This window comes from Microcebus murinus, chromosome 16 (assembly GCF_040939455.1).
Source record: "Microcebus murinus isolate Inina chromosome 16, M.murinus_Inina_mat1.0, whole genome shotgun sequence".
Lineage (NCBI taxonomy): Eukaryota > Metazoa > Chordata > Mammalia > Primates > Cheirogaleidae > Microcebus > Microcebus murinus.
Window position 1 is genome coordinate 15,754,891 of NC_134119.1, and position 27,758 is coordinate 15,782,648.

The window sequence follows — 27,758 nt, forward strand, 5'->3', positions numbered from 1 at the left end:
CTTCCGTAGCAATGAGCTTGGAACCGTTGGCACCTTGTGAAATGTCAGCACTCCAAGACGCCTTAACAATTAGTAGTCTAGTTTTTCAGTTTAGAAATGAGGAGTCAAGTACCTAGAGAGAATTTTGTTCCATGTCACACCAGGACTTATAGATAGAGCTAGGTGCATGTCTCCTGATTCCTAGTCCTGTGTTCTCTCTGAGCCTCCCTATCCACGACCATGTTAATTCAGAAAGGGGAAATTCGCAGCATGTCCCACATGAGATCAAAGATAAGAAAATCTGTCGCCTATAAAACTCTGTTGCATAGCAAGCCTCCATGGATGGTAACTAGGTAACTAGAAATTGGGTTCCTTCTACTGAATATCATTACAATGACAGGTTCCTCTCATGTCTCTGTTCCTTAAAGAGACAATTAGCATCTTAAGAGATGGAAAATGCACACATTTGAGTTAGTTCAGCTGCATATTTAATCTTAAAAATGCAATATTTAACATTCACAGTTCTGTAGTATTTCTCACATTCAAAAATTGTTGCGGTGTCCATGAATGTTCTCAAATCTGTGTTCATTGGCTCATGCCTGAATGAAATTGACACTGAGCTTTGGGAAAAGTGTGACTTTACGTGGAAAAGTTACAGTCTTTATACCAAATGTAACTGGAAGATGGTGCAGTCCTAACTCCGTTTCCAAGTATGGGCTTGTAGCTAGGATGACTCCATGTTTTATTATTTCAGTGACAACAGGACAGCAGCGTCTGATAGTGGCATGTCCTGATTGTAATCACTGGCTGCTCCACAGGGACCACCAGCGAGGAATTCTTCCTCACTCCTTCATTCAGCTGATGTTTCATGAGGCTCCAGTATGTGCCAGGCTCTGGGCAAGGTGCTCATAAATATTGTGTAGTATGGACTCAAGTTACCCCATCAAAAGTCTAAAGGTAGCTCATTACTCCCTTAATAATCCAACTAGGTTGTCCTGAAGAGTTGATGCTTTATGCCTCTAACAAATCAAACTTGGAAGAGAATTGCTTATTTGTTTGTGAGTATATTTCTCAGTGACAGCTGTTCTTAGAAGGCCTTGGGAGTTGCTATTAATTTTGAGTAGTCAGAACTGCTTCCATCTAGTCAGCTGTGAGAATTATGGCAGCCTTTTGATGAGTTTTCATTTATTTGCATTTCTCAAAAGCTGGAGCGGCTGAAATTTACAGCCACAAACCTACAGGGTGCAAATGTTTCAAAAGCTGCCAGTTATTGTGTAGGTGCATCTACTTGCAAAAGACAGGGTATAGCAGATTTGACCAATTAGAATGCTATGTTGAATTTTTCCCTCTAATCTGTAAAAATTGGGTACTAGTTAGGTAGACAAGTATCACAGAAGTAAAGAAAACGGCTAGTAAATGAGGAATGATGACAAAGTATATTTTTATCACGTGTTCACAGAAACATTTTTCCTTTTACTAGTAAAGACTCCACAACTTTATTAGTTCTTAGTTTTCTTTTAGTGATTTATAATCCAGTTTTAGCTGCTTAATTGTCAAAAATCTTAAAAGATAGGCAAGGCCTTTTATTACCCATTTTAATTTCTATATTTTAGGGCTGCCATTATTTATATCCAAAGTAATAACGATGCCATTTATCAAAACGGCCTGCGCTGTGTCTGCTGCCTCCAAGACCACCTACACTTAATACAGGGTCTGGCTAAACTAAAAGTGAACTTGGCCAAGAGAAAAAGGCTTTTAATAAAAGCAAACTTTTCCATTACATTTAATTTGTCTTCTTGATGGCAGCAAACTGGCTGACCTATCTTATTATAATGTAACAAACATCGAAGGCAGGATTTGAGCTTGATGACTCTTAGAAGAAAATTGGGCTGTGTCAGTTCAGTGGGGATCAGAAAGAGAAAAATCAACTTGTAGATGAAAATTTCGCTCTGGGATCATTAAAAAATATTACGGTATCAACAGAGAGAATGCTGACTGTATTTTTAATGTGTATGCATATACATATAGCTAACTAAATTGGTAGATAATGGGTAGTACACAATGCTTCCATTTTCCCAAACCAGGGATTCACAAATAATTATATAAAATGGCTGTGCTAGTTTTAAATAACTACTAATTGCCTTATCTTACTCTGTTGAAAATTCTTCATTTAGATCTATTTTTCAACCTGAAAATTAGAGGTTTGTTGGTCAAATGTTCAAAATAAAGCTAATTACTTGAGCTTTTAGGCGTCACATGCACTAAAAAAAGGGGAAGATCAATCTCGTCAGAAATCAGTAGGCCTCAAAATGATTGATTTCATTTTTCTAGTGACTTTTATTTTAATCCTTTTGTCTTTAAAATATATTTTATTTCCTGAATTGCCCAACAAGCTTGTCATTATGTTTTCCTTCAGCCAAAGAAATGTGCTATTTTAATCCTCGTTTGTTTCCTGTGTTTTACTGTGCATAATCAAATTTCATAATTACACAAAGTAGGCCATAGAGCTGTTGTTAAACTTTCTTTTGGCATTCTCTAGGCCTATCATATCTCCACAAATATTCAATTTATTTGACTTGAGTCATCATTTTTAACTTTAATACACAATTTTCCTACAAGAGCTCAAATGTCTTTGCATCATTTCCCACTCCTGCTGTAAGGATAATGGCTGTAGCAGGAAAAGATGCCAGTTTTAAGGGTTTTCTCATGAATACTGCATTCCCGTTTGTGTCTGTTCCTTTTCTGTTCTATAACCTCTTAAAAAGTAACATATTTCATTATTATATCAGGCTCCATTTTCCCTTTACACATCTGAGCCTTACTTCAAGTGAGAATGCTATGAGGATTTTACAGGAAGGTAAGGTACCTCCTCAAAAGCAATATAACCTAGATAATAGGCAAAATATCTCCATAGCATCTGAAGTGTCACTTCTAACTCAGTGTGGAGAGATTTTAATCATCAGTACCTGAGTTATAGAACTTCAGAGCTGAAAGAAAACTTAAAAATCTCAGTTCAATTCCTGCATTTTAACGGATGATGAAACTAGGAACTAGAGATTTTTTAGACATTGCTCAAGATTATACAACCAGCTATTTGCTGAGCTGAGACTTCAAATCTGATTGCCCCAAATCTTAGGTTATTAAAAGAAAAAGACATATGGTGTTAATTTAACTGTTCCATTAAATTTGTAAAAAGAATAATCACTTTTTTACTGTTTCCATAAAAATGATGCATGCTCATTTATGAAAATTTCTCATAATACAAGGAAATACAAGAAAAGAGCAACAGATTACCCAAAATCATTCTATAAATATAGTTAATGTTACCATTTAATGAACATTGTTTTAAGTATCAAAATGAATAGGCACAGATAAAAGGATAAATGTGTAGATTGACAAAAAATGAATTAAGATGAGAGAAGAATAGGGGAATAGAGTGAAATAACTTTGAAACATTGTATTCATTCTAGATACGCTGTTTTTAAGTACAAACATTAATTTTACTAGAATTTAACAGAAGTAAAAGAAAATGGAGTAAAACTAAGGAAATTGCTGAACTTTAAATTACAGTTTCTCTACCACAAGATATATTAGGTCATTAAATATGAAATGTCTGATTTTGAATCAGAAGTTCAGTTTATTATATCTCAAACAAGAAGCAGTACAATTAATCAAAGTGTGTGCCTAAACTGTTGACACAGTTTTGTCAACAGTTTTAACAGTAGCTTGTTTATACCAGCAAGGAAGAAGCCTGTAGAATGAGTGGTGTTGAAATTGCAAAAGGCATTTTCCACAGCTTCTTGAGAATGGGATATTTTTCCTTGCAAAAAGTGGTCCAGAGCATGGAAGACATGATAGTCAGTTGGTGCAAGGTCTGGTGAATATAGTGGATGACAGAGGGTTCCCAAGTCCAGCCTCTGTAGTTTGAACAGTATTGTTTTTTTTGCAACATGTGGTCTTGCAAGAGGATTGGCTGTCTCTTTTGACCAATCTCAGCTGCTTACTCACAAGCATCCTAATCATTTCATCCATTTGGTTGTCATAGATGTCTGCTGTAATCAACTGACCACATTTCATGAAGCTGTAGTGGATAATACCAGCCCTGGACACCATTAGCTTTCATTGATGGATGTTTGGTTTTGGACTATGTTTTGACACTTAATTTTTTTTTCATGGAAAATAGATTTAATCTTATTCAAATTAGAAATGTTTCTCCCAAACCACCTCCAAATAACGGTCTCCTCTTGATAAATGACAAATTTACACTTCATTTTTATCCAGCCATTTTGCTGAATGCTTGCAATTGTCAAAAATTCATTTTCATCACATGTTACAATACAGTTTAGAAATGGTTTGCCTTTATGTCATGACAGCAAAGAAAGGCAAGCTTCAAGACGATTTCTCTCCTGACTCATGTTTAATTCATGCAGTACCCATCTATCCAGCTTCTTTGCTGATTTGTTTTGAATGGTCCAATATTGTTGGAATAGTAATGTCAAACCTTACTGCTAATTCACACATAGGTTGATATGGATTTGCTTCCACTATGGCTTTCACCTCATCATTATCCACGTTGGTCTCAGGTCACCCACATGGCTCATTTTCAAGATTAAAATCACCAGAATGGAACTTCTGGAACCATCAATGTACTATGTGTTCATTAGCCACATCCTTCCAAACACTTCACTGATATTTCAAGCTGTGTGTGCAGCATTGGTTCCATGATGAAACTCATATTCAGAAACAACACAAATTTTTGACTTATCGATAGTTTCACAAAAGTTGCTCTAAAAATTTTTTTGAAAGGTAATCACAGGCCAGTAACCATGCATTTGAAAGAATGAGGATGTACCTTTATAATAAAAATAAAACGAGAAGTGTCAAAGTGAAAATGTCAGAGAGGTCAACTGTCAAACTTAGTACTTAAAGAAATTGGATATTTCCTACTTAATGACCTAATATTAAGTCCCTAAAATATCTGTCACTTTAAGGAAAAGATTATTTTTAAAAATTGAAATATTAAGTCCCTAGTTTTCAAATGGTGTGTTTCCATTTTATAAATTATCAGTTGACTCTTCTAGTAGAAATGATTAGCTTTATTTGTTTATTCTGACTCCCCAATTTTTGTTATATTATTTTTACATTGTCAAGATACATAGCATTCTTTTATGCATGTATTATACATAATTTCCTCTTAGTTGTGAGTTTAAATAGAAGCAATATTTACCATGATTTTTTCATTCCTGAGATCTTAGTACTCTTTTATCTCTTGGTTAGGTATCTTTGGTCATCCAGTATGTTTTGGAAAGGTGTACCTTAATATGTTCCATTTGAATTCTTATGTGCTTGAGAATGTCTTTATGTGGCCTGTTCACTTGAAAGACATTTTGGTTAGGTATAAAAACTTTTTGTGTTGCATATTTTTCCCCTTATCATATTTTGAGTTATTTTCCCAACTCTATATACTATATACTAATCTTTTTTCCCTAAATTCATCCTACATTTTTCCTTCTACTGGGATTTTCATTCCAGTAAATGGTTCTTTTTTCTTCTTCCATTTCTTTCTTGAGTTATAATGGCTCATTTGCAGGGGTGGGGTATGTAGAGGTACTGATTTTTCCTTTTTAATCACATATTTTTCATTTTGCAATAGTTTTAGACTGTGACTTTGCCATTTAGCATGCCTTGTAATATTTTGTTGTAAGCCAAACATGATGTAAAAGGAATTGATGTAGAGTGACCTTTAGTGTGAAGTTTTATGTTAATCTGGCTAGGCTACAGATAGTATTCACTATTCTATGTAGCAGTGGTGTCAGAGGCCAAAATTTCCTCTGATGCCTTTGTTTTTGTCTCCCCTGTTGTCTTTGGGTTTTTCCTGGAGGTGTTTTAATTAGGATCTGGGGCTCGCCATTCTTTTAGCTACAGTTCCCTGTTACACAGCAGCCACGCTGATACCATAGTAAGATATGGTGGGAGGGGAACTTTCTGTAGTACTGCAGTCCCCTATCTTTTTGGCACCAGGAATTAGTTTCATGGAAGACAATTTTTCCATGGACCTGGAGGTGGGGGGGATGATTTCGGGCTGATTCAAGCACATTACATTTATTGTGCAGTCAGACCTCTCTGCTAATGATAATCTGTATTTGCAGCTGCTCTTCGATGCTAGCATCACTGGCTCAGCTCCACCTCAGATCATCAGGCATTAGATTCTCATAAGGAGCATGCAACCTATATCCCTTGCATGTACAGTTTGCAGTAGGATTCACACTCCTATAAGAATCTAATGCCCCCACTGAGCTGGTAGGAGGTGGTGCTTACAGGGTGATGCGAGCCCTGGGGAGCGGCTGTAAATACAGATGAAGCTTCATGTACTCTCCACCCACCACTCACCTCCTGCTGTGCACCCCAGTTCCTAACAGGCCACGGACCAGTAGCTGTGCAAAGACCAGGGGTTGGGCACCACAGCTGTAGTAAGTCTCAGGCTTGTAGTGAGCCTGCGTTGAGCAGTTCACTTCCCATGGGTCAATTAGGCTCACCAAAGGTGGTGAGATTCTGCTAAAACAGTTTTCCTTGAGGGCAGGCCTTGTTAGGGAGAACAGAGAGCTCTGGGAATATTTCAAAATAGTTACTTTTTCCTCCCCCTGCTCGATGCCCATTGGGATTTTCCTCCCATCTTCACAGTGAGACCTTGGTGGGACTCCTGGAGGTAAATCTCACAAACGTGTGGATACCCCTCCCAGGACTCCCCCCTGTACCCCCCTACCCCCACAGAGTTTTTAACACTCATACTAGTCAATGTTGAGCCTCCAGCAATTCCCAAATTACAGTCTAAAGTGTTTCTACAAATCTACAAATAGGTAGATTCTCTGTATCCACCTGTCTGTCTCTGCAGTTTGGAGCAGTAGTTTGCCTTGTGATCATACTGCTCTGCCAACTCTAAGAAGAGTTGTTGATATTCATTTTTTTTTTCAGCTTTTTTCTTGTTGTAAGGGTGGGGCTGACCACTTACTTGTAAGCTTCTTATATGTAGGAACAGAAATCAGAAGTCCTATTTTAGAATACTTTTAGGTTTATAGAAAAGATATGAAAATAGTACAGAGTCCTCATATACCATACCTGGTTTCCCCTATTATTAGTATTTTACATTAGTGTAGTACATTCTTCGTGATTAGTGAACCAATATTGGTACATTGTTATTACCTAAAGTCAATACTTCAGTCCTATCTCCTTAGTTTTTACCAAATGTCAAGTTTCTCTGTTCCAAGATCCCTTATAGGACATCACATCACATTTGGTCCTTATTTCTCCTTAGATTCCTCTTGGCTGTGAAGTGTCTCCTACTTTCCTTGTTTTCAGTGACCTTGACACTGAATTTGAGGAATACTGGCCAGATATTTTACAGTATGTCCCCAGCTGGGGTTTGTCTGATGTTTTCTCATGATTAGACTAGGGTTGTGGGTTCTTGGAAGGGAGACCCCAGAGGTAAAGCGCCATGCCATTATCATCACATCAAGGATACATATCATCAGTGTGACTCATTACTGCTGGCATTGACCTTGATCTCCTGGCTGAGTTTTCTCCACTGTAAAGTTACTTGTTTTCCTCCCTTTCTATTCTGTGTTCTTTGGAAGGAAGTCACTATGCATAGCACACATGTCAAGAGTGGGAGATAAGCTCCACTTCCTTGAGGGTGAAACATCTACATAAATTATTTGAAATTCTTCTGCATAGGAAATTTATCTTCCCCATTTATTTATGCATTCATTGTTTTGTGGATTATGTGCCAGTACTATTTTTTTAATTTTTTTTTCAAATGGTTCCTGCTTTGGTCATTAGGAGCCCTTTCCCTTAATGCCTGTGTTCCTTTGAGACACTCCATCACTGTGTTTTGTAAGATGTGCTTACTTCTTACTTTCTGGCAATACAAGAGACTTCAGGCTCCTCTTGTTTATTCCCTGTCATAGTTCTAGAATCAGCCGTTTCTGCAAGAGCTGCTTCACTTTTCCTCCTCTGTTTTTTCCCTTATTTTTTCCTCTTTCAACCTATGTGTTACTTCTCTTGACTCTGTTTTAGAGGTGATTTTGTGGTTCCTGTGTGGCTATGAATAATTACTTGTCTGAGTTCTTCCCAGGTAACTTTGGCCAGTCCTCCCTATGCTGTATGATCTTTACCTGCCTTTGGCTTATGTTGCATTCAGTATCACTCACCTCACCCTTCTATTCGTAGTTTCAGTTTTGGTGCCTTCTAATTATTTCTCATCTTTAAGTGAAGCCCCCACTGCATCGTGTGGGCAAGGTGGGGGCAGATACGGGGCGGGGGGGGGGGGGGGGAGGCAGCAAGCCGTGGCATGCCCAAACTTGCTTAGAATCCTTCTGAAGTTTTTTCCTCTACTTATTTCCCTTTGCTTTGAGACACATCTTTTGTTTTCAGGAGGACCGTGGGATCATGGGCTGTGTGGGGGTGATGGAGCCTAAGGCAGGCCCTCTGGCCTTTCCTCCCTCTGACGCTGGAGACACAGGCATCTGGGGCTCCCCCTCGCAGCTCCCGCCCACCTCCCTCCTAGATGCGCTTGTGCATCCCAACCTATTTCTTGCCCCTGAATTTAATCTCTTTAATTCCCAGCATGTTGGGAGGCCTGAGAGTTTGGATGCCTGCTTTGGTGGGCGGCTCTTGGTGTCAGGGGTCCAGGAGGTGTGTGGGATGGGACGGCGCAGGAGGCTTTTGGCAGCCTCGTTTCTTCCTCTCTCCACAGTGGTTCCCTCGGTGTACCTGGCCGGCATTTTGAGTGTGGCTTTCCTCATTCAGAGACAAGAGTTTTTCCTTTACTTTTCGTTCTTCTTTTGTTGTTTTTGGTACTATTGAAGAAGGGGAGGGGAGCAAATTAAGCCTTAGCTCCAGCATCTTTAACCAGAACTATTCCACCAATTATCATGGTTAGTAGAAAGATTATTTTTGTTGCAATCATACTTTTCGACATAAGACTCTCTCCATAAAAAAAAAGTCATAAGGGGAAGCAATGGCGCTCATTCTTTATGAAAATTAAATCTCATGGAAAGAAATGTTTTTCCCTCATTACTGAATCCAGAGTCTCTTGAACATTTTTAACATAACTCAGAAATACTTACCTGAGTCCCTTCAGAGTTGTTGTGAGGATCATAGAACTGCAGGAACTTTAATTTTTGGAAATATAGGACACTGTATTTTCTTTGTCAGAGGTTACAAAGGAAATCAAGGAGTCTCTCCACCTACAGATTGTCATTCGTTGTTCCTGACAGTTCTTCTCATGAAAATCAAATCTAGGCTCTCTGCTCGATTAAAAAAATGGGGCAATAAAAATGAAAATGTGCAAATATAAAGTTCTTGAGAGGAAGTGAAAATGTCCAGATAATATTTCTGATTTTATTTTAAATATTCCATCAACATGAGAAACCACAAGCCCCCTGAACAGAAGATGTTGATGTGTGTGGGATATGAGTAGAGACATCAGGGGCAATTAAGAATCACCCCCCAGCCCGAACTACTTCTCTTCTATGATTAATTTGTTGGAAATGTTACATTTCAGACATCAGGGCTTTCAGCAAAATGGAAAAGGTTTTTTGCTGTTTTCTTTGGTCCTCTGGTATTTTCTTTGTCCTGAGCAGTAGCTCTTTTGATCTTGGTAAATTGTCTTCTTCTGAAACTATTTAGACAGTTTAAATAATTCACAATTCAGAAATGAAACCTAGGGAGGATTGCTTTTGCCATTCTCTTTTCAAATAAATGAGGTAGTAACTTTGTACTTGCAGAGAGAGAAAGTCCATACCTCTTCTCTACCCTGGGCTTCTTGACCATTGTACAGGTTTTTTGGTCCAGTTAATTTAAGAATGAAGCAGTGGGCCCTGCCCCTGCCCATTCAGCCATACAACAGGTCAGTGTCAGACCCTCTCTTTTCCCACATTTCAGGCATCTGTTTCTATGAGCTTAGGAAGCCAATCCAGGTGAAGATGATGATGCTCTTTCTTTTCTTTCTGGAAGATGGGCTTAGAAGCGTGACTGTTCTATCTTCTAGGACAGCAATTATTGTTCCCCAATGGCCCTGCTATCCCAACTCCTTGGCTATTTTAATGTTACATGTTTTTAAATATAAGATACTTCTAGTTTTTGTTTTATTTTTGAGTGCTTTAGGAAAAATATTCTTAGGAAACGGATTGGTTTAGATACAACTGATCAGCAGTCCATCAAGTAAGAGTATTTTCGCTTGGCAGATAATGCAGCTGATGGAAACTGAAGTGACCCTAGATGTCGCTTAAAAGTGTGGAAATTTTACACAGGATTTAAGTAGGTGACAGTGCCGATATTCAACAGCTGTTAACTTACAGAATTGGCAATTTCATCTTGTGCAGCCTGAGCTTATAGATAGCAAGGCCTCAATAGCATTGTGAAGATCCTTTAAAAAGGAGAAATGGAGGTAGCTTCCATGCTATCAGAGAGAAGGGATCACTCATGCTGCAATTGGAAAGCTATTTCTGATACAAACAATTATTTTAATGAGAGCTCTTTTATTTTTATACTTTGTATCATGACCTTGGCTTTCTACTTCATTTTGTTCATGGCCCAGCCCCACCAATAGGACATGGGTCCAATAGCTCACATGTCTATCATGAACCATATTGGAACTTACCTTGTTCCTTTTCTCCCTCCCACCAACATTTTAACTATGTGTAAAGATAGCTACCACTATTTTTATTTTTTATTTGAACAGGAATAAGGTGATAGTTGCTAAGTAATTTTATATGTCCCAGAATGGACTTCTGGGGAGCTCATCTCTCGACCTATCCCACTTCCTGTTGTTCTCCACTTTTGTCAACCCCTTGTTGGGGACAGGCCCATCAATAGCACTTGTTGGAAGTGTTGATCACCGCCTGGCAGCCATACCTTCATGTTTCTGGTTTAAAACACTTAAGGTGGAGTGACTTGTTTTTATCCTGCGTCCCCAGAAACTTCACAATGGCTTCTTCCATACACAGCAGACATCCTTTACAGCATTGTCCCAAAAAAAACAGGAGTCAGTCCTGATTCCCTGTCCTGACTTTGCCACCCCATGATGCTAACCTTTCTAAGTCACTTATCTCTAGTCCTTCATTTCTTTAACTCTAATGTTAGATAGTTGAATATCATAGTCCTATGACTAAATGCCTAAAAGTCTTTTAAAATTGACCTTTTCTAAAATCTGAATAACAGGGTTGCACATAATTTATACAGAATTATTTCACAAGCTGAATATTAATAGCACAAAGAGTTAGCCTCCATCTGTGCCTGGGGAGGGAATACCACTGTTGACTACGAGGAAATTTGAATGCATGCTCCCCACCCAGTTCAGCTGCCTAAAGTCCTTTTATTGCGCTATTCTGATTGAGCGTGTGAGTGTGACTGTAAATTTCCCCTGACAGAAACCACATCACCTCATCAGCCACATAAGAAAATGACAAAACAGCCAACTGTGAAAACGTGCTTCCCAGGCTTTCAGCATCACTGCCTGGGGGAGAAGCTCATTTGTGCAAGATGAAATTGAGGCTGGGTGAAGCCCAGAAGACAAGCTCTAGTGTTATCTGTCTTCTCTGAGCTGCTGCACATGGGAAGTGTGTTTGTGCCAGTGAAGCTGGGTTCTAGAAAACTCTTTGCTACTTGAAGCCATGTCTTCAATCCATTGGACGGGGAGAGGTGGCACAGGGGAGTGTGGCATGCTGCTTTCGTAGTAATTACTAGATCTCTAACAACTCATAATATAGCTAAGGTCCATTCACCCTTCTCACTAAATCTTCACGGAAACCTGATGAAGTTTAGTTTTCTGTGGGGGGTTTTTTTAGTGGAGAATATTTGAGCACAGAGAAACACAGCTAGTTAGCTTGTAAGCGGTCAAGCCAAGATTCAAAGCAAGTCTGTCCTACCTTATTTCCCACGGTCTTTCACTTTATCTTGAACCGATTTTAAAGTTGAGTGTCAGCAATGAAAGTGAAACACTGGTGAGAAAAAGAGAAGAGGAAATCCACCCCTTGGTATTAGCCCAACCCACTCCAGTGTTTCTCTGCTTTGTCCACCTTCATTGAACTTTTTAGAAGGACTATGAAGTCATCAAAAATACCTTTAAGAAAGTAAAAAGGGAGCATTATTCTTACTAATGAAAAGGCAGACACCTAATTTAAAAAATGGACAAGAGATGAACAGATACTTCCTGTAAATGACTAACCAGTCAGTGAGCATATAAAAAGATGTTCAACATCATTAGTCATGAGAAATGCAAATGGGAACCACAATAGAAATGACCACATACCCACCAGAATTCTTAAGATGGAAAAGATGACAGTAGTACCAAGTGTCGTTGAGGATCTGTCGCATTTTCCTCTCCCAGTCACTTCTGGTAGGAGTGTCAGTTGGTAAAACCACTTTGGAAAACTATTTGATAGTTTCGAGTATAGCTGAAGACACATACCCCGAATGACCAGCATGTCCACTCCTAAGAGTATGACCAACAGAAATGCATACATACGTTCATCAGAAGACCTATATGAAAATGTTCATAGCTGCACAATCCCTAATAGCTAAAAACTGGAAACTAACAAAAAGCCCAATAACAAAACAATGAACAAATAAATTGTGAAATGTTCACATAATGGAATACCGTACTGCAATGAAAATGAGCAAAGTATTGCCACACGTAACAATATGGTTGGATCTCACAAACATGATATTGAGCTAAAGAAGGTAGACACAAAGAAGTTCAAATGTATGATACCATTTACATGAAGTTCAAAACTAGAAAAAGCTAAACATTAACTTCTGCAAAGGATGAGGAGTGCTTGGCAGGGAGTACGTGTGGTTCCTGGGGTGCTGGCAATGTTCTGTTTCTTCATTTGGGTGCTGGTGACTCTTGTTCAGATGTGGAAAATTCATCAAGTTGTTTCCCTTGTGATATGTGCAATTTTATGTATGTATATTATACTTTAATACTATGTTTTTAAAGTATTATATATACAGATGCTAGTCTTTAATTTTTGACTCCCACTGTGGCAATATAAATTTAAATCAACTTAGCAATTTGCATAGGCATCACATTGGAATTTTGTGACATACTGTGCCCTATACTGTGGGAGAAATGTTCATTTTTTTCTTGATAATGCTTCATTGGCTTCAATTTGGACCCAACAAGGTGAGAAAGGAAGGAAATAGTGAATTCCGTCAACTGCAGCGAGTATTGCTGCTTAGCATTCGTTCAGCCAGATCGACGCTGACTAGTCAGGTTCTCACCAGATTATTATAGCATTCTTTCTTTCCTGGGAGTCTGTAATAAAACTTACCTTATTGTTTATGAGTTTTAAACCTCTAAGAAGAAAAGCATAAGGAAAATGACTATGAAATTCCAAGACAAGACTAAAACAAATTCTGAACCTTCACTTTCTAGGAAACAGGGTGAAAAGATGCAAAGAGAAATCCTCTTTTCACACTGGCAGTCTTCATCTGCAATAGTAACTGGAATAAAAAGGCAATATATAATGTTTAGAGAACCTTAGCAATAGTCTTAAAAACTATTTTGCAAACTGGGTCGTATAGGTTGAGTTTTCAAATTCTCATCTCAACACAAAACTAAATGAATTCTAGTAATGAAGGTGACTGAAAGAAGAACAAACTTGTGTTTTAAAAAACAAAAATTGTTAAAACACCATCTGGGACAGAGTCTAATGCGTCATCTGAGACAGACTTTTGAGAGTTAGTTCTGTCCTTCCTAGAGTTCCCATTGTCTTGTCTCCTCATTTGACCATTAGGGACTCTGACCCAGCGTTGCCCAGTCTGTTGAAGGTTCTACACTTGACCATGATAAAGCAAGGCAGGACCCACCATCTTTAAATTTTCAGCCTCTTTCTCTTTTCACCCAATGATAGAGATTCCAAGTAATAGATTAATAAAGACCCAAAGGTTGCAGGTATGGTATTAACACATCTCTTTTAAAATATGTGTTTCAGCTAGCTGCCCTTGAATTTCCTCCAAAGAAACTGTTTGGAAACAAGGATGAGCGTGTGATTGCTGAGAGGCGAAGTCACTTAGAGGTAACAGAATTAAGCTCTTCTTTCTCTGTGTGTTGGGAAAATTTGCCGTCTGATTGACCAGTAAGAACTATTTCTGCTAAATGCTATTTCGTTTTTGCACGAGTGTGAAGGTGCTGCTTCATTAATGCAGGAGATGGCAGCAGCAGATTTTAAAGATATGATATCAGTTTATTTGAAATATAAGTCCTTATCTCCCTCTGGTCTAGCGGAACATTTTTCTTATTTTTAAGAAGATACATTTATTCTAAGGGTTAGGAAGCAGGATGTGAGTGAGAACTAAATATTCACCATAGACAGATGGTATGTGATACAGGATGAGGGTACAAAGCTTGCTGCAAGAAAACTCGGAATTAATTAACTGAAGATTTACAGTGTTACATCATTGTTGCTTTTTCAAGATAGTTGGAAGCAAAAAGACAAATATCTATTTTAGTCATGGTTAGGTTTCATTTGACTTATTTTAACTTAATTTTCCAAGCCAGTTCTACATGTGGAATTCTGGTTTAGGGCCAATGCGCATTGTCAACTGCTTTATCTAGTTTGTGTTTGTTTTGGGGATATAGTTGTTTGTTTGTTTGTTTGTTTGGAATCTGATGCTGATGATTCTAAGTCCTTGTGCGAAGGCATAGACCAGTTCTTTTCTTGGAGAACAGTGGGAAGCAAAGTCACAGGTAGTCCTCAGCTGTTGGTCCCTGTCTTGCCACATGAGCCACTGAGGCAGACAAGGGACAATAGTACAAATAGCTGACTATAATCTAGTGGCAACAAGCTCTCAGGGGGCCTCTCAAAGTTCCCTTTGCTGCTGCTTTAAGAGGAATAATAATAATAACTATTGGAAACGAAATCAAATAAGGAAAGGCCTGAGAGAGCCCTTTCTGAGTTGTGAAGTGCTACATAAAAACTGTTATTCTCATTCCTAGTGACAGGCAGTTAAACATGGCTGCCCATGGGGTGCACTTTGTGCCAGTGAACCAAGGATTAGGGAAATATCTAGAAGCTGGAGGTTCCAGTGAGAGCAAAAGGGGAGAAGGGGAAGGACATGGAGAAACTGAAGACTAGGAGATTATTGTCCATGACAGGAGTTTTAGAGTTGACATCCTCAATATAGAACACTATGGGGAAGGACAGGTTTCAGGGTGTGGCCATGCTTATGCCTGAGGTACACTATAGAGTTACATGTTTAAAGAAGTCATTTACCCTACGATGTCGTGACCCTCATACCCAACTGAAGAATTTGCCTTTCAGGAAAAGATTATTGTGGTGAGCCTGTTTGATGAAATTCTCTCCAAGCTTTGATTGCATCAAACAAAAAAATTAAAAATGACTGCAGACCTAGTGATGTTTTTTTTTTACCTAACCCTTACCTGCCTCAGTTATCTAGACTTGTCTTTAATGAAAACACTGAGAATGATGATTTATACACTTGTCTTTATATACTAACAGGAGGTAGATCATTGTCATTCCTAGCTATTCAGGGCTCTGATTGAACTTACATGGTGGCCGGCTGTGCCATAACAGATTGTGCATATCTGCGCACAGTGCTCGGCACACTTGGTTTTCCATCCCAATGTGCAGAGGTAGAGCAAAGTTCAGGGTACTCTTTCATTCTTGGTACTTTTCAGTGGAACCCATATTTGCTCTTTCAGCATCTCCTACTTCATCACTTAAACTGTTGGTGAACAGAGTTTTACGTTACTGTTTCTGCCTATGCAAGGATCCTTTTCCTTGCCTGTGACTGTCATTTACTGGTGGCATTAGCCTTTATAGAACGTGTTCCACACATTCTGGAAATAAGCACTTACATTTTCGATTAAATGCATTTCACCTAATGTTGACTGTTAAATCTTAGAGCATTATCTTCTTTTTAAGGAGCAAACATAATTCACCTTCACTTTGATGGAAAATTAATGTGAGATTCTTGCATTAATTCCCTGTGACTATTGTGACTTTTCTTTTGACCTTCTAACATCAGAAGTTACTGCTTGATTTAGTGTATTTTAATATGAAAATTAATGTAGTTATTTTCCCTGAATTTCCTGTTTGATTTAATTTAACATTTTTTTAAGTCCTAGTACATACTGGAGACAATGCTAAGTGTTCTATAAAAAGCAAAGGTAAATGAGACATTTCTTTTCCTCTAAGAGTATATATTTAAGTTCCTATATGAACCTTTACCTGGAAGTATAATGTAAATACACAAGCACATACAGAAAAATGGATTCCAGTAGGGCACATCTGCACTAGCTAATACACATGATGTGAGCTTAAAAGGAATTATCTGACCAATTATTAGTATCCAGAAATGCAACTTTATAAACCTCCTCACCATGATAAAAAAGCAGTATTTTAAGCAAGCATTCAATTGTGGGGTTTGGGTTTGGGGGTGTTATTTGCCCCATATTTAAACAGAATCTTGCTCTGGTCACCAGGCTAGAGTTGCAGTGGCATCATCACAGCTCCCTATAACCTTGAACACCAAGGCTCAAGCGATCCTCCTGCCTCAGCCTCCCGAGTAGCTGGGACTGCAGGTGTGCACTACCACACCTGGCTAGTATTTTAATGTTTTGTAGAAATGGGATCTCTCTGTGTTGCCCAGGCTGGTCTCAAACTCTTGTATCCTCCCGCTTGGGTGTCCCAAAGTGCTGAGGTTAGAGGCACAAGCCACCGCGCCTGGCCTCAAGTGTGTTTTGATCTTCCTGACTATTAAAGTCTTTCCAAAACATGGACCTTACATTTGAGTTTATCAGCAAAAAGTATAAAATGTTTTCACATTAAAGACATAGATACATTTTGGTACTTTTCAAGTTATAAACATTAAGGCTGTTAAAATAACTATTTTTAAAAATGGTGGGTAGGAACAGAAATTTCCAACTATTGTGATAAGTTTTAGAGATTAATTTTCCAACCTTGGAGGGAGGAATATTAGTTATGTGTCTGGTGGTTGTGGTAGTACTGATGTCAGAACTGGAACCTGTAGCATTTAACATATTGCACCATAAAAGGCAGGAGTAAGAATATGACAAGGGTAAGTGGAGGTGTATAAATTGGCTTTTAGGCGCTAACTTTTATTGATAAACTTGTACTGGCTTCACCCACACAGTTAACCTGGCCACCTCTGATTATAGCTGGAGCCAGTTTTTGCAGAGCCTGGCCTATAACTGCTTCACATCTCATGCTCAAATGCTCCCTAGCACTTTGGTTCACAAAGAGCTACAGAATCTTTGCAGATTTCTAACTTGGTGGATTTCCTCCTTGCTGCCTTCCTGGCGGAGCTGGAACACAGTCCGTGGAACTGTGTGTACCGTGAGCAGAGCCTGCCCTCAGGCAGGCAGAGGCTGCTGCTGACAACACGCCCCTATGTGCCATGCTTCCCGGGCTCCAGACAGCCCTTCCTGCAGCCCTCACAACTGCCCAGGAGACATATGCTGGCAGATAAAGCAGCAGAGGTAACAGAAGGAAGACACTCAGTCTCTGCTTCATAAGTTAGTTTGAGCAAAACGTGTTTTTTACTGTATTTGAAGCCAGATACCATGACTATTAGGTTGAGCCATGAGAAACGGCCATTGTTATAGGTCAGAAATGCTGGATTATCAGCAATTTCATATGCTTCTACATAATGCCTGCTTTCTCACGTGTACCTGGTGTTTACAAAATGCCAAACATGGGTGGAAAATGCTTATAAGAAGTCGTTTACTTCTCACAGCTACTTATAAGGTGAATTCCATTATTATCTCTGGTTTTCAGGTGAGGGAATGTGTCTTTGGGTGGATAGGGAGGTTCATGGAGCTAGTAAGTGGCAGAACCTCAGTTCACACTCAGGTGTCTTTCAGAACAAGCCCCTTCTCTTAATCAGCAAGCTCTAAGTGTGAAACGCTGCTGGTTCTTAGTGTAAAGAAATGCCTTTTTTTTTTTTTTTTTTTGAAAAAACATCATCTTCCAGCATTATCATCACAGTGTTAACTAAGATCCACTGCCTAATTATTTATTCTTAAATACCATTCCATTTATTCAGCAATTATGGAGCATCTACTCTGTGCCAAACAGTGTTCTAGAACCGAAGAAACCCTAGTTAGCAATGCAGGCCCTTTTCCTCCTCTTTTGACTGACTGTGGCATTAGGATGGCATTTATTTATAATCTTTTACTTTTTTTGTTTGTTTAGGGAAAGATGTTTATTGTGATTGTTGATTTTAAATATTCACTACACGGGTAATAAAAGGTTCTGAATCTCAGTTGCTTACGGCATTGTTTATTTATGAGATGTCACATTGTTCTCATGCATATTTATTTTGAGAATATCTCAAATTCACCAAAGTATAAAAAAGGGCATCCTCATGAATTACTGAAAAATATAAACTCAGAATGTCTTTAAAGAAATTTTTATGACTTTAAATATTATATTTACTATATAAAATATACATACTTATATATACACATATATAGTCTATTAATATGTATATATCCAAATGGATATCAAATTGAGCTCTAATAGATGTGATATATGGTATTTATTAACAATAGGCCTGAAAACATCTCAAGTTTTGAACCATGTGGCTCTAGAATATCATGTCAATGGTGAAGGACTAGTTACTTACATCCCCTCACTTGTATTTTTGTACATTGAATGACGATTACTAGAAAAATGAAATCAAAAGGATATACAAAAGACAAATGCAATTCTTTTTTTAGTATACATAGATTGAACAGACATAAAATTACTCTGTTAAATTGCAATAAAAGTGTCTAAAATACAGGCCATACTTGGCTAGACTATTCTGGAACATCCATGAAATCTCCCCTCCACTTTTTTAAGACTCCTGTCACTTTCTTGCTTATATCAAAAAGTGTTTATCTCTCAAATCTTCACTATTGTGCTAAGTACTTGAAAGCAGCAGAATCAACGTCTAATTCAATTCTTAATCTCCCGTGATACTTCACACGTACTTCACCTTTACTGAATCATCAGAAAATCTGCTCAAATTAGCCCCAAATTAATGAGTTTTCTGTTTTGTTTTATTTTTGTTCATTAGTGAGAGGTGCATTTTGGGTTACTAATTTCAGAGAATGTTGTTATCTCCTTAGAAACATTTCTACTAATCATTTTAATCCATTATTTCAAGGAGTAACTGTAATTAATGAAAACAAATGAAATCCTCTGAAACAGCAAAGATTTCTAGAATACAACCACATTTGGAATTAACCTGAGAAATTTCTAGGAAATTTTTTTCCAAACTTCATAGAAAACTGGAGCAGGCAGCAGCCCAGAGCCACCTCTTCCTTCCCCTTTTTCATCTCCTTAGCCCAAAGCATTATTGAGATATGAATCTAAAGAAATGTGGTAGCTAGGAATGGGGCCTTGGAGCAGATTAACCTAGCCTTGAATCCTGGTTCTGCGCCTTTGAAATTGTGTAATGTCACTGCTTTACTTTCCCTATCTGAAAAATGAGGATAACAATAATAATAATAATAATATTTTACTAGAATAATAATGAGGATTGAGATCATATACATGACATGAAATCTGGCACAAAGAAAAGCAGTTGAAAATGTTAGTTGGTACTGTGAAGATGGAGATAGTGGTGGTGACGATAATGGAGCCTTATGCTGTATTTTCGGTCTAAGAGCCAAGGAAGGGTGAAAGAGCAGCACCACTCCTAGCAGTCATAAAGTGTACCTGGAGTGTACTAGAACTCTCTTGCTGTGCAGCAGTCCCCACCATTTTTTGGCACCAGGGACTAGTTTCATGGAGGACAATGTTTCCAAGGACTGGGGAGGGGGAAGGCGAGAGGGGAGGTGGAGCTCAGGTGGTGATGCCTGGCCCAATTTCTAACAGGCCATGGACCAGTACCAAGCCATGGTCCAGGAGCTGGGGACCCTAGCTGCAATGCCATCCTCCTTTCAACCTTTAAAATTGTAATCTGAAAAGTAGAAATGGCTTTCTGAAGGATTTAATCATGATAGAGCTATTGTCCAATGTGAAAAAGATTAGAGGCCTAGGATCATTATGAAAAGAGCACAGTTTCTTCATATTTACTTAGTTGTTATTCACAGCTGGTCGGTTCTCTTTGCATGTCTCCCAAGTACTCACTGACTGTAAGACTGCCTGCTGTGGAGTCCCCGAGTGACCTGGTGTATCCCCTGCCTTTCTGCCTGTGGAAAAAAAAAATAGATGTTTCCGTGCATTTCAGCTAAAAAAACTTCCAGGAATGTACCTATTTTTAAAAGATGTTAGATTTACTGACTCACTACAACAAGAAAGAACATATATGGGGGCGGGGGGAAGGAATGGCAGAGGCAATATATGTAACCCTAACAATATTTGTACCCCCATAATATGAAAAAATATAAAAGAAAAAAAAAAGAAAGAAAGAACATATACCATGGAACAATGGGAGCATGTGCATAAGAAGGTGTTAAAAAGAAGTTATTATAGGATTTGGGCTTATATTAGGTAATTTTGAGAGTACAAGAGAGTAGAACTTTTGCTCTTGATTGGATGCTGGAGGTAATTCTGTGATGGGGTATATTAACCATTCTTATCTAGAAAGCAGGAAGAAAGGAGTGAGATTTAAAATATGATTGACAAGTCAAGATACGCAGTCAACCTAAGTGTTCATCAATGGATGATTGGATAAAGAAAATGTGGTATATATATATATACACAATGGAATTTATTCAGCCATAAAAAGGAATGAAATCCTGTTATTTACAGCAACATGGGTGGAACTAACGTCATATGGTAAGTGAAATAAGCCAAGCACAGAAAGACAACTAACACATGTTCTCACTTATACGTGGGAGCCAAAAAAAAAATGGATTTCATGGAGGTAGAGTAGAATGGTGGTTATCAGAAGCTGGGAATGGAAGAGACAGGCCCTTGAAGAGCAGGAAGGTGGTTAATGGGTACAAAAATACAGCTAGATAGAAGGAATAAGTTCTGATATCCGGTAGTACAGTAGGGAAATTATAGTTGACAGTAATTTATTGTGTATTTCAAAATAGCTAGAAGAGAACAATCGTGTTGTTCCCAGCACAAAGAAAAGATAAATGTTTGCGGTGATGAATATCCCAGTTACCCTGATTTGATCATTTACATTGTATATGGGTATCAAAATACCATGTATACCCCCAAAATATGTACAACTGTGATATATCAATAAAAAAGAAAAAATATGATAAAGTAACAGTATATTAGCCTGGATAAGGGTATATTTGATCATATTCATGGTTTATACAATGTTCATGATTTTGTCTGTGTTCTGATGTGGTTATAGAATGGTCTTTCCCTCTTTGCTTTCTTTCCCTTTCCCTTCTTTTTCTGTCTTATCTTGCTTCTTCATGGTCACAGAGTAGTCTTGTCTGGTTGACACTGTTTATGGTCCACAGAACACTATGGCTTAGTTGTGAAAGTCAGGTCAGTTTCCAGCTGCCTTTCTTTCCTTTTTCTCACAGTAAACAGATGCCCAGAGTTTAAAGTATAAGTTGTGAAAGCTTCTTTTATTTTTTATTTACTTTTTTTATTTCAAAATATTATGGGGGTACGAATGTTTTTGGTTACATGGATAGCTTTTGTAATGTTTGAGTCGGAATTATAAGTGTGCCCATCACCCAGATAGTGTTCATTGTACCTGTTAGGTATGTTTTCACCCATCCCCCCCCCACACCTCCCTGCTTGATTTCCACTGAGTTTTACTTTTCTGTGCATGTGTGCTCGTGGGTTAGTTCCAATTTAATATCAAGTGCATGTTGTGTTTGTTTTTCCATTCTTTAGATACTTCACTTAGGATAATGGTCTCCAGTTCCATCGAAATTATTGTGAAAGGCATTCATTCATCCCTTTTAGTGTCTGAGTAGTATTCCTTGATATATATATATACCACATTTTTTCAGTCCACTTATAAATTGATGGGCACTTGGGTTGATTCTGTATCTTTACAATTGTCAATTGTGCTACAATAAACAGTTGAGTACAGGTGCCTTTTTGATAAAATGACTTCTTTTCCTTGGGGCAGATACCTAGTAGTGGGATTATTGGTTCAAATGGTAGGTCTACTTTTAGTTCTTTGAGGAATCTCCATACTGTTTTCCATAGAGGTTGTACTAATTTGCAGTCCCACCAACAGTGTATAAGTGTTCCCCTCTCTCCATGTCCACATAATCTATTGGTTTTAGACTTAGTAATAAAAGTATTTCTAAATGGGGTAGGGTGATATCTCTTGTGGTTTTAATTTGCATTTCCCTGATGATTAGTGATGTTGAGCATTTTTTCATATGTTTATTGGCCATTTGTCTTCCTTTGAAAAGCTTCTGTTCTATGTCATTTGCCCACTTTTTGATGGGGTTGTTTGATTTTTTTTTTTTTTTTCTGATTTGTTTGAGTTCTTTATAGATTCTGGTTATTAGCCTTTTATCAGATGTATAGATTGCAAATATTTTCTCCCATTCTGTCGGTTTTCTATTTGCTCTATTGATCATTTCCCTAGTGGTGCAGAAGCTTTTTAATTTAATTGAGTCCCATTTATTTATTTTTGTTGTTGCTGTGACTGCCATTGGGGTCTTTTTCATGAATTCTTTGCCTATGCCGGTATCTAGAAAAGTTCTTCCTACATTTTCTTCTATGATTCTTATGGTTTCATGCCTTACGTTTAAGTCTTTTATCCATAAAAGCTTTTTCTTTAAGGGTCACTTACAAAATCGAATATAGGTTGCCCCTGCTTCTACCTCTTTCTTTTCTAAAGTACTAAAAATTAAATTCTCCTTAGTTTTATCAGAGAGAAAAGTTGACATAATCTTCTGTCAAGCTAGTGTGCACAGAGCTAGAAGTACATGAGCACATTAATTTAATATCAAAATGTGGTTAGAATTTCCCATGAAAATGAGAACATCTTCATTTTACGACATGGCTAGTTCTCTTTGGTACAGAGTGACCTTCTTTGGAAATCCTTTGCAACCTTTTCTGACTCAAAAGAGCAAATTGCCTTTACTTAAGAGTGTTGGATTTGTTAATATCAGGTGCTAAAAGAGTTCTTAGAATCAAAGAATGCAGTCCTGTTATATTAGCAGATTTCTACTATGCAAAGGGTTATGCAACCATCTCTGACTTTGCAAACCTTATTGAATTAAAAGGACTTTTGGATACCATGATATAGAAACCAGTGATCTTTACTTTCTTTTTTGACTTTCTTGTTTATGACAATATATACAAAACCAATAATAATGTAATGAACTCCAAGACAAAAACCCCATCACCCAGCTTCAACATATAATCAGCATGTCATCAATCTTGTTTCATTTATACAGACACACACAGACGATTATTTTAAAGCAAATACCAGGCATAACATTTCATCTGTAGACATCTTAGGATGTAGCTCTTAAAAAAAGCAAGACTCTTTAACCACCATCACAAACACAGACAAACATACACCCCAAATTAACTAATCTCTCAGTACAAACAAAATATCCAGTCAGTGTTCAGGCCATACCAATTTTTTCAGTTTTTTTCAATATATGTATTTGAATCAAGACCAAATGATATTTACATAGAGCATTGGTTGATATGCCTTTTAAGTTTCTTACAGTCTATAGGTTTCCCTCTCTCTTTTCTCTCACCATTTATTTGAGCACACCGTGTCATTTATCTGTTGAAATCTTCGTAGTCTGGGTTTTGCCAAGTGCATCCCCATGACATCATTCACGATGCTCCTCAAATCCTGCATTTTCTGAAAACCAGAGGCTTGATTAGGTTCAGGTTTGATTTTTTTGGCAAGAACACTTTGTAGGTGGGTACATTTCACAGGAAGCACTTGCTGTCCAGTGGTGTCTCTTTGGGGGTCTTTGATGTCTTTATTGAAGCGATGCAGTGACTATGACAGTAACTGTCCATGCTCACGACTACTTCCCACGCCTGGCCCTCATATAGTCAGTCACATGGTTCATGTCTTCAGAGAGCTCACAGTCCTTCTGGAGAAGAGGCAAGAAGTCACTTTGGAACACTGAAGGGACAGTCGTGACTACTTTTGCTGAGGTCAGAGGAGATGATTGCCAAAGCAGTGGTTCTCAAACCTTTCTGGCCAATTTTTGAAATTATCTTGAACAGCTTTTTGAAAACTATAGATTCTCAAGCCTTGTTCCAGTATATGTTGGTTGTTTTTGTTTTTTGTTTTTTTTTTTTTCGAGACAGAGTCTCACTCTGTTGCCCATGCTAGAGTGAGTGCAGTGGCATCAGCCTAACTCACAGCAACCTCAAACTCCTGGGCTCAAGCAATCCTGCTGCCTCAGCCTCCCGAGTAGCTGGGACTACAGGCATGCGCCACCATGCCTGGCTAATTTTTTCTATATATATTAGTTGGCCAATTAATTTCTTTGTATTTATAGTAGAAATAGAGACGGTGTCTGGCTCTTGCTCAGGCTGGTTTCGAACTCCTGACCTTGAGCAATCTGCCCGCCTCGGCCTCCCAGAGTGCTAGGATTATAGGCGTGAGCCACCACGCCTGGCCTTGTTCCAGTATATTTTGATTCAGCAGGACTACGGTGGGATTCAGGAATCTGGGCCTACTATGGGAAGATGAGATTGGTGGGTAGGGGTAGAGAGAGTAGGAAATGCCGGGTCCCTTGAGCCATCTCCATGACTTTGAACCTGACTTAGAGGACATTGAAGAGCTAATGAAGTGTTGTAAGCAAAGGAGTGGAGGGGGATGAGGTTTTACCACTGGAGAGAATGGTGAGAGCAGGGGCAGCTGGGGGCGGAAAGAGCAATGACTGGGCTATTCCCATCTTCCAGGCAAGACAGGATTGTGCCCTGGATTAGGGTGCGGTGTCAGCTGAGATGAGAAAAGTCAATAGATTGGAGAGATCTGTGGGATGTAGAATCAGGGTGACTTGTTCAGTTGAATGAGAACTGGGAACAGTGATGGAATTGATATGGATACCTAAGGCCCTGGACATTAATCTTAACAAGACAGTGAAATCTGTTGTTAAATATATTTGTGAACTTTACATTGTATACATAATCCATAGTATTGAAATAGTGCTTTTTTACCACTTCACTAATTATGGTTTGGAAACTTAATTGAGCCTCTCCTGGAAAACAAAACCAATAGGAAATGAGAGAGAGAGAGAATTGACTTGTGGTTGTGAAGGCTAAGAAGTCCCAAGATCTACAACTGGCAAACCAGAGACCCAGGACAGCCAATGGTGTAGTCTCAATCTTAGTATGAAGGACTGAGAACCAGGAGAGATGATGGTATAGGTTCAAGTCCAAAAGCCAGCAGGCTCAAGACTCAAGAAGAGCTGATATTTCAGTTCAAGTCCAAAGGCAGGAAATAACCAGTGTTCCAACTCAATTGAGGCAATGAGACAGCAATAATTCTCTCTTACTCTCCAGAGTCTGCCAATTCAGACCCTCACCTGATTGGATAATGCCCACCCTTATTAGAGAGGGCAGTCTGCTGTACTCATGCTACCTATTCAGATGTTAATCTCATTCAAAAACACCCTCATAAACACACACAGAATAACGTTGAACAGATATAACGTTGAACAGATATCTAGGCACCCCGTGGCCACTCAAGTTGACACATAAAATTAACTATCACCAAAGCCATTGCTAGTCACCCAAGATATAGCTGTGGTGGTAATTTTTCCATTTCTTGGGCTTTTGATATTCTGATAATCAATCCCAATTACATTCCCACCTCATGTGCAGCCCTAGCATTAAATTAGTAACATCTGTCATCTCCCCAGCTGCCATGCTCATTTGCAAGGTGTTTGAGCCTTGGCAGGTACATAACAGGGATTCTCCAACTCTTCCCTATTTATGGAAACAGCATCAGATGAAAGTAACACAGACCAGCTCAAGATGGCAGACTCAGAGCTGCGTACGCTCTGTTCATGGAGTTCAGGATAAAACATCTTTCATTTCCCCGGTTAATTTTAAAAACAAAATGAAATGGAGCCTGAGCATTACAGTGTTAAACAGCTAGAAGGTTGTTCCTACTCTCCTCATAGATACAGCCAGGCACTGCTATTTGTTTTCTTTTATTAAATGTCTTATTGCCACTGAAACAGAAGCACATGTCACAAGTGGTGTAGACAAAAGGAGCATCCCCCCGCGTAAGCTCACTTCTCCGCTGCCTGTACCGGAAGGTGGCTCGCCTGCCCGGGTTGGAGACAGCTGTTAGCTTCAAGTTGCCATTGACCTCGCTGTTTACTCTGCTCGATTAAATACCCTTTTAATATTTTCTTATTCTGCTGCCCCTCCCAGTTCACATTCACGCTGCGGCACAACAGGGGTGAGGAAAGGTCTTTGAAACTGAAGCACTTAATTAGCTCATGGGCCCCAGGAGAAGTGTCAGATAGAAATACAGCTAAAAGCAGGGGAAAAGAATAGCCATACTTTGAGACACGATGACTGATGGCAGAAAAGACATTGACCACTTTCTGATGATGCCTGAGTTATTAAAATCATTTTGGAATTTGTGACCATTCTAAGTCATGCATATGATAGTCTCATGTTTGTGCCATTACTTTCCAGTCGTAATACATTGTTTATTCAGTTGTGGTTGCTCATTTCTGCCAGAACCGGTTATTTCTCCTTTTTCCCAGTACACACACCATCCTAGGTGTAAATAAATGGATGGTCCACCTGGCACCATCAGTGGACCAGATTGCCATGTAGGACCCTAACTGAGTTGTTTTAAATGCAGTCAATATCTAATATTCATAGATGAATAATGGTTAATATTCATTGGAAGATGAGATACATTGATAGATATTAGTAGTTGTGAAATAAGATAAAACATAATTATAAACATAGATTTAAGCATCTATAGATTATATATAATTATAGACATATAGGTATACTACTATAGATTATAGCTATATAGATTATAGATATATGTAGTGATATCAATTCTAGATATAATTCAATATTATATATAATTATATAGATATATCTAGGTAGAATTATTGTACAGTAGCATAAATTAAGATACATAGCCACTCTTATGGTAAACAGGAAATAAGTTCCTGGAAATGATCGCAGCATAACCCTGTCCCCCACAGACCTTGGTGCATGGCAGCATCACAGCTGGCTCCCTGTGGAGGTGCCAGAGTCTTGCCTGGTGGAAACTACCTAGGATGGGGCAAATTGGGAGTTTATGGGCTGCTCTTAGCTTCTCTGGATGCTCTGGAATCATTTTGATGATGGATTTGCTTAGGCTCAGTGTATGAGTCACATTTACCTGAGTTCTTATCGCCTAAGGTTGTAGTAAAAGTTGCATTTTAAATTCCTAAAAATGCTTCTTTATCCTTTGGGACATAATGAGTAAGCTTGCTGTGAATTCAACAGTCCTCATCAGAAACTGGATGCTAAAGACAAAACTGGGGAGGAAACTGAGCAACTGAAGCCAAGGGCAAAAGACCACACCCCCTGCAGCCTTGTGGCTCACCAGCGGTTAGCAGGTACCAGTAAGCCAGGGGCATTTCTGTATGGCTAACGCTAGGGTCCCCCTTAATCACCACCAGTCCCAGACCCATCCATAAGACCCTGTGTGCTGTTGCCCCACCTGTGACATTGGCCCTGGCCCTGGAGGACAGTTCTGTGCATGGTGGCAGCAGCCCTCCAGGTCTCAGCTTTTCTCCGTCAGCCTTCTCTGCAGCCGAGGTAGCCCCCTCGGGCCCTGACCCGGTCAGTCCA

At 38.8% G+C, this 27,758-nt stretch overlaps 1 protein-coding gene across 3 annotated transcripts in view; it reads left to right on the forward strand.

The window, feature by feature from the left end:
• The window catches only part of KIF16B (kinesin family member 16B), a 280,434-nt gene that overhangs the window by 233,745 nt on the left and 18,931 nt on the right, over positions 1 to 27,758 (forward strand). For all 3 annotated transcript variants that reach the window (XM_076010916.1, XM_020282007.2, XM_020282009.2), the window contains one exon: positions 13,977 to 14,060. In XM_076010916.1, coding sequence (XP_075867031.1) covers positions 13,977 to 14,060 — 84 coding nt within the window. The remainder of the gene's footprint in view (positions 1 to 13,976; positions 14,061 to 27,758) is intronic.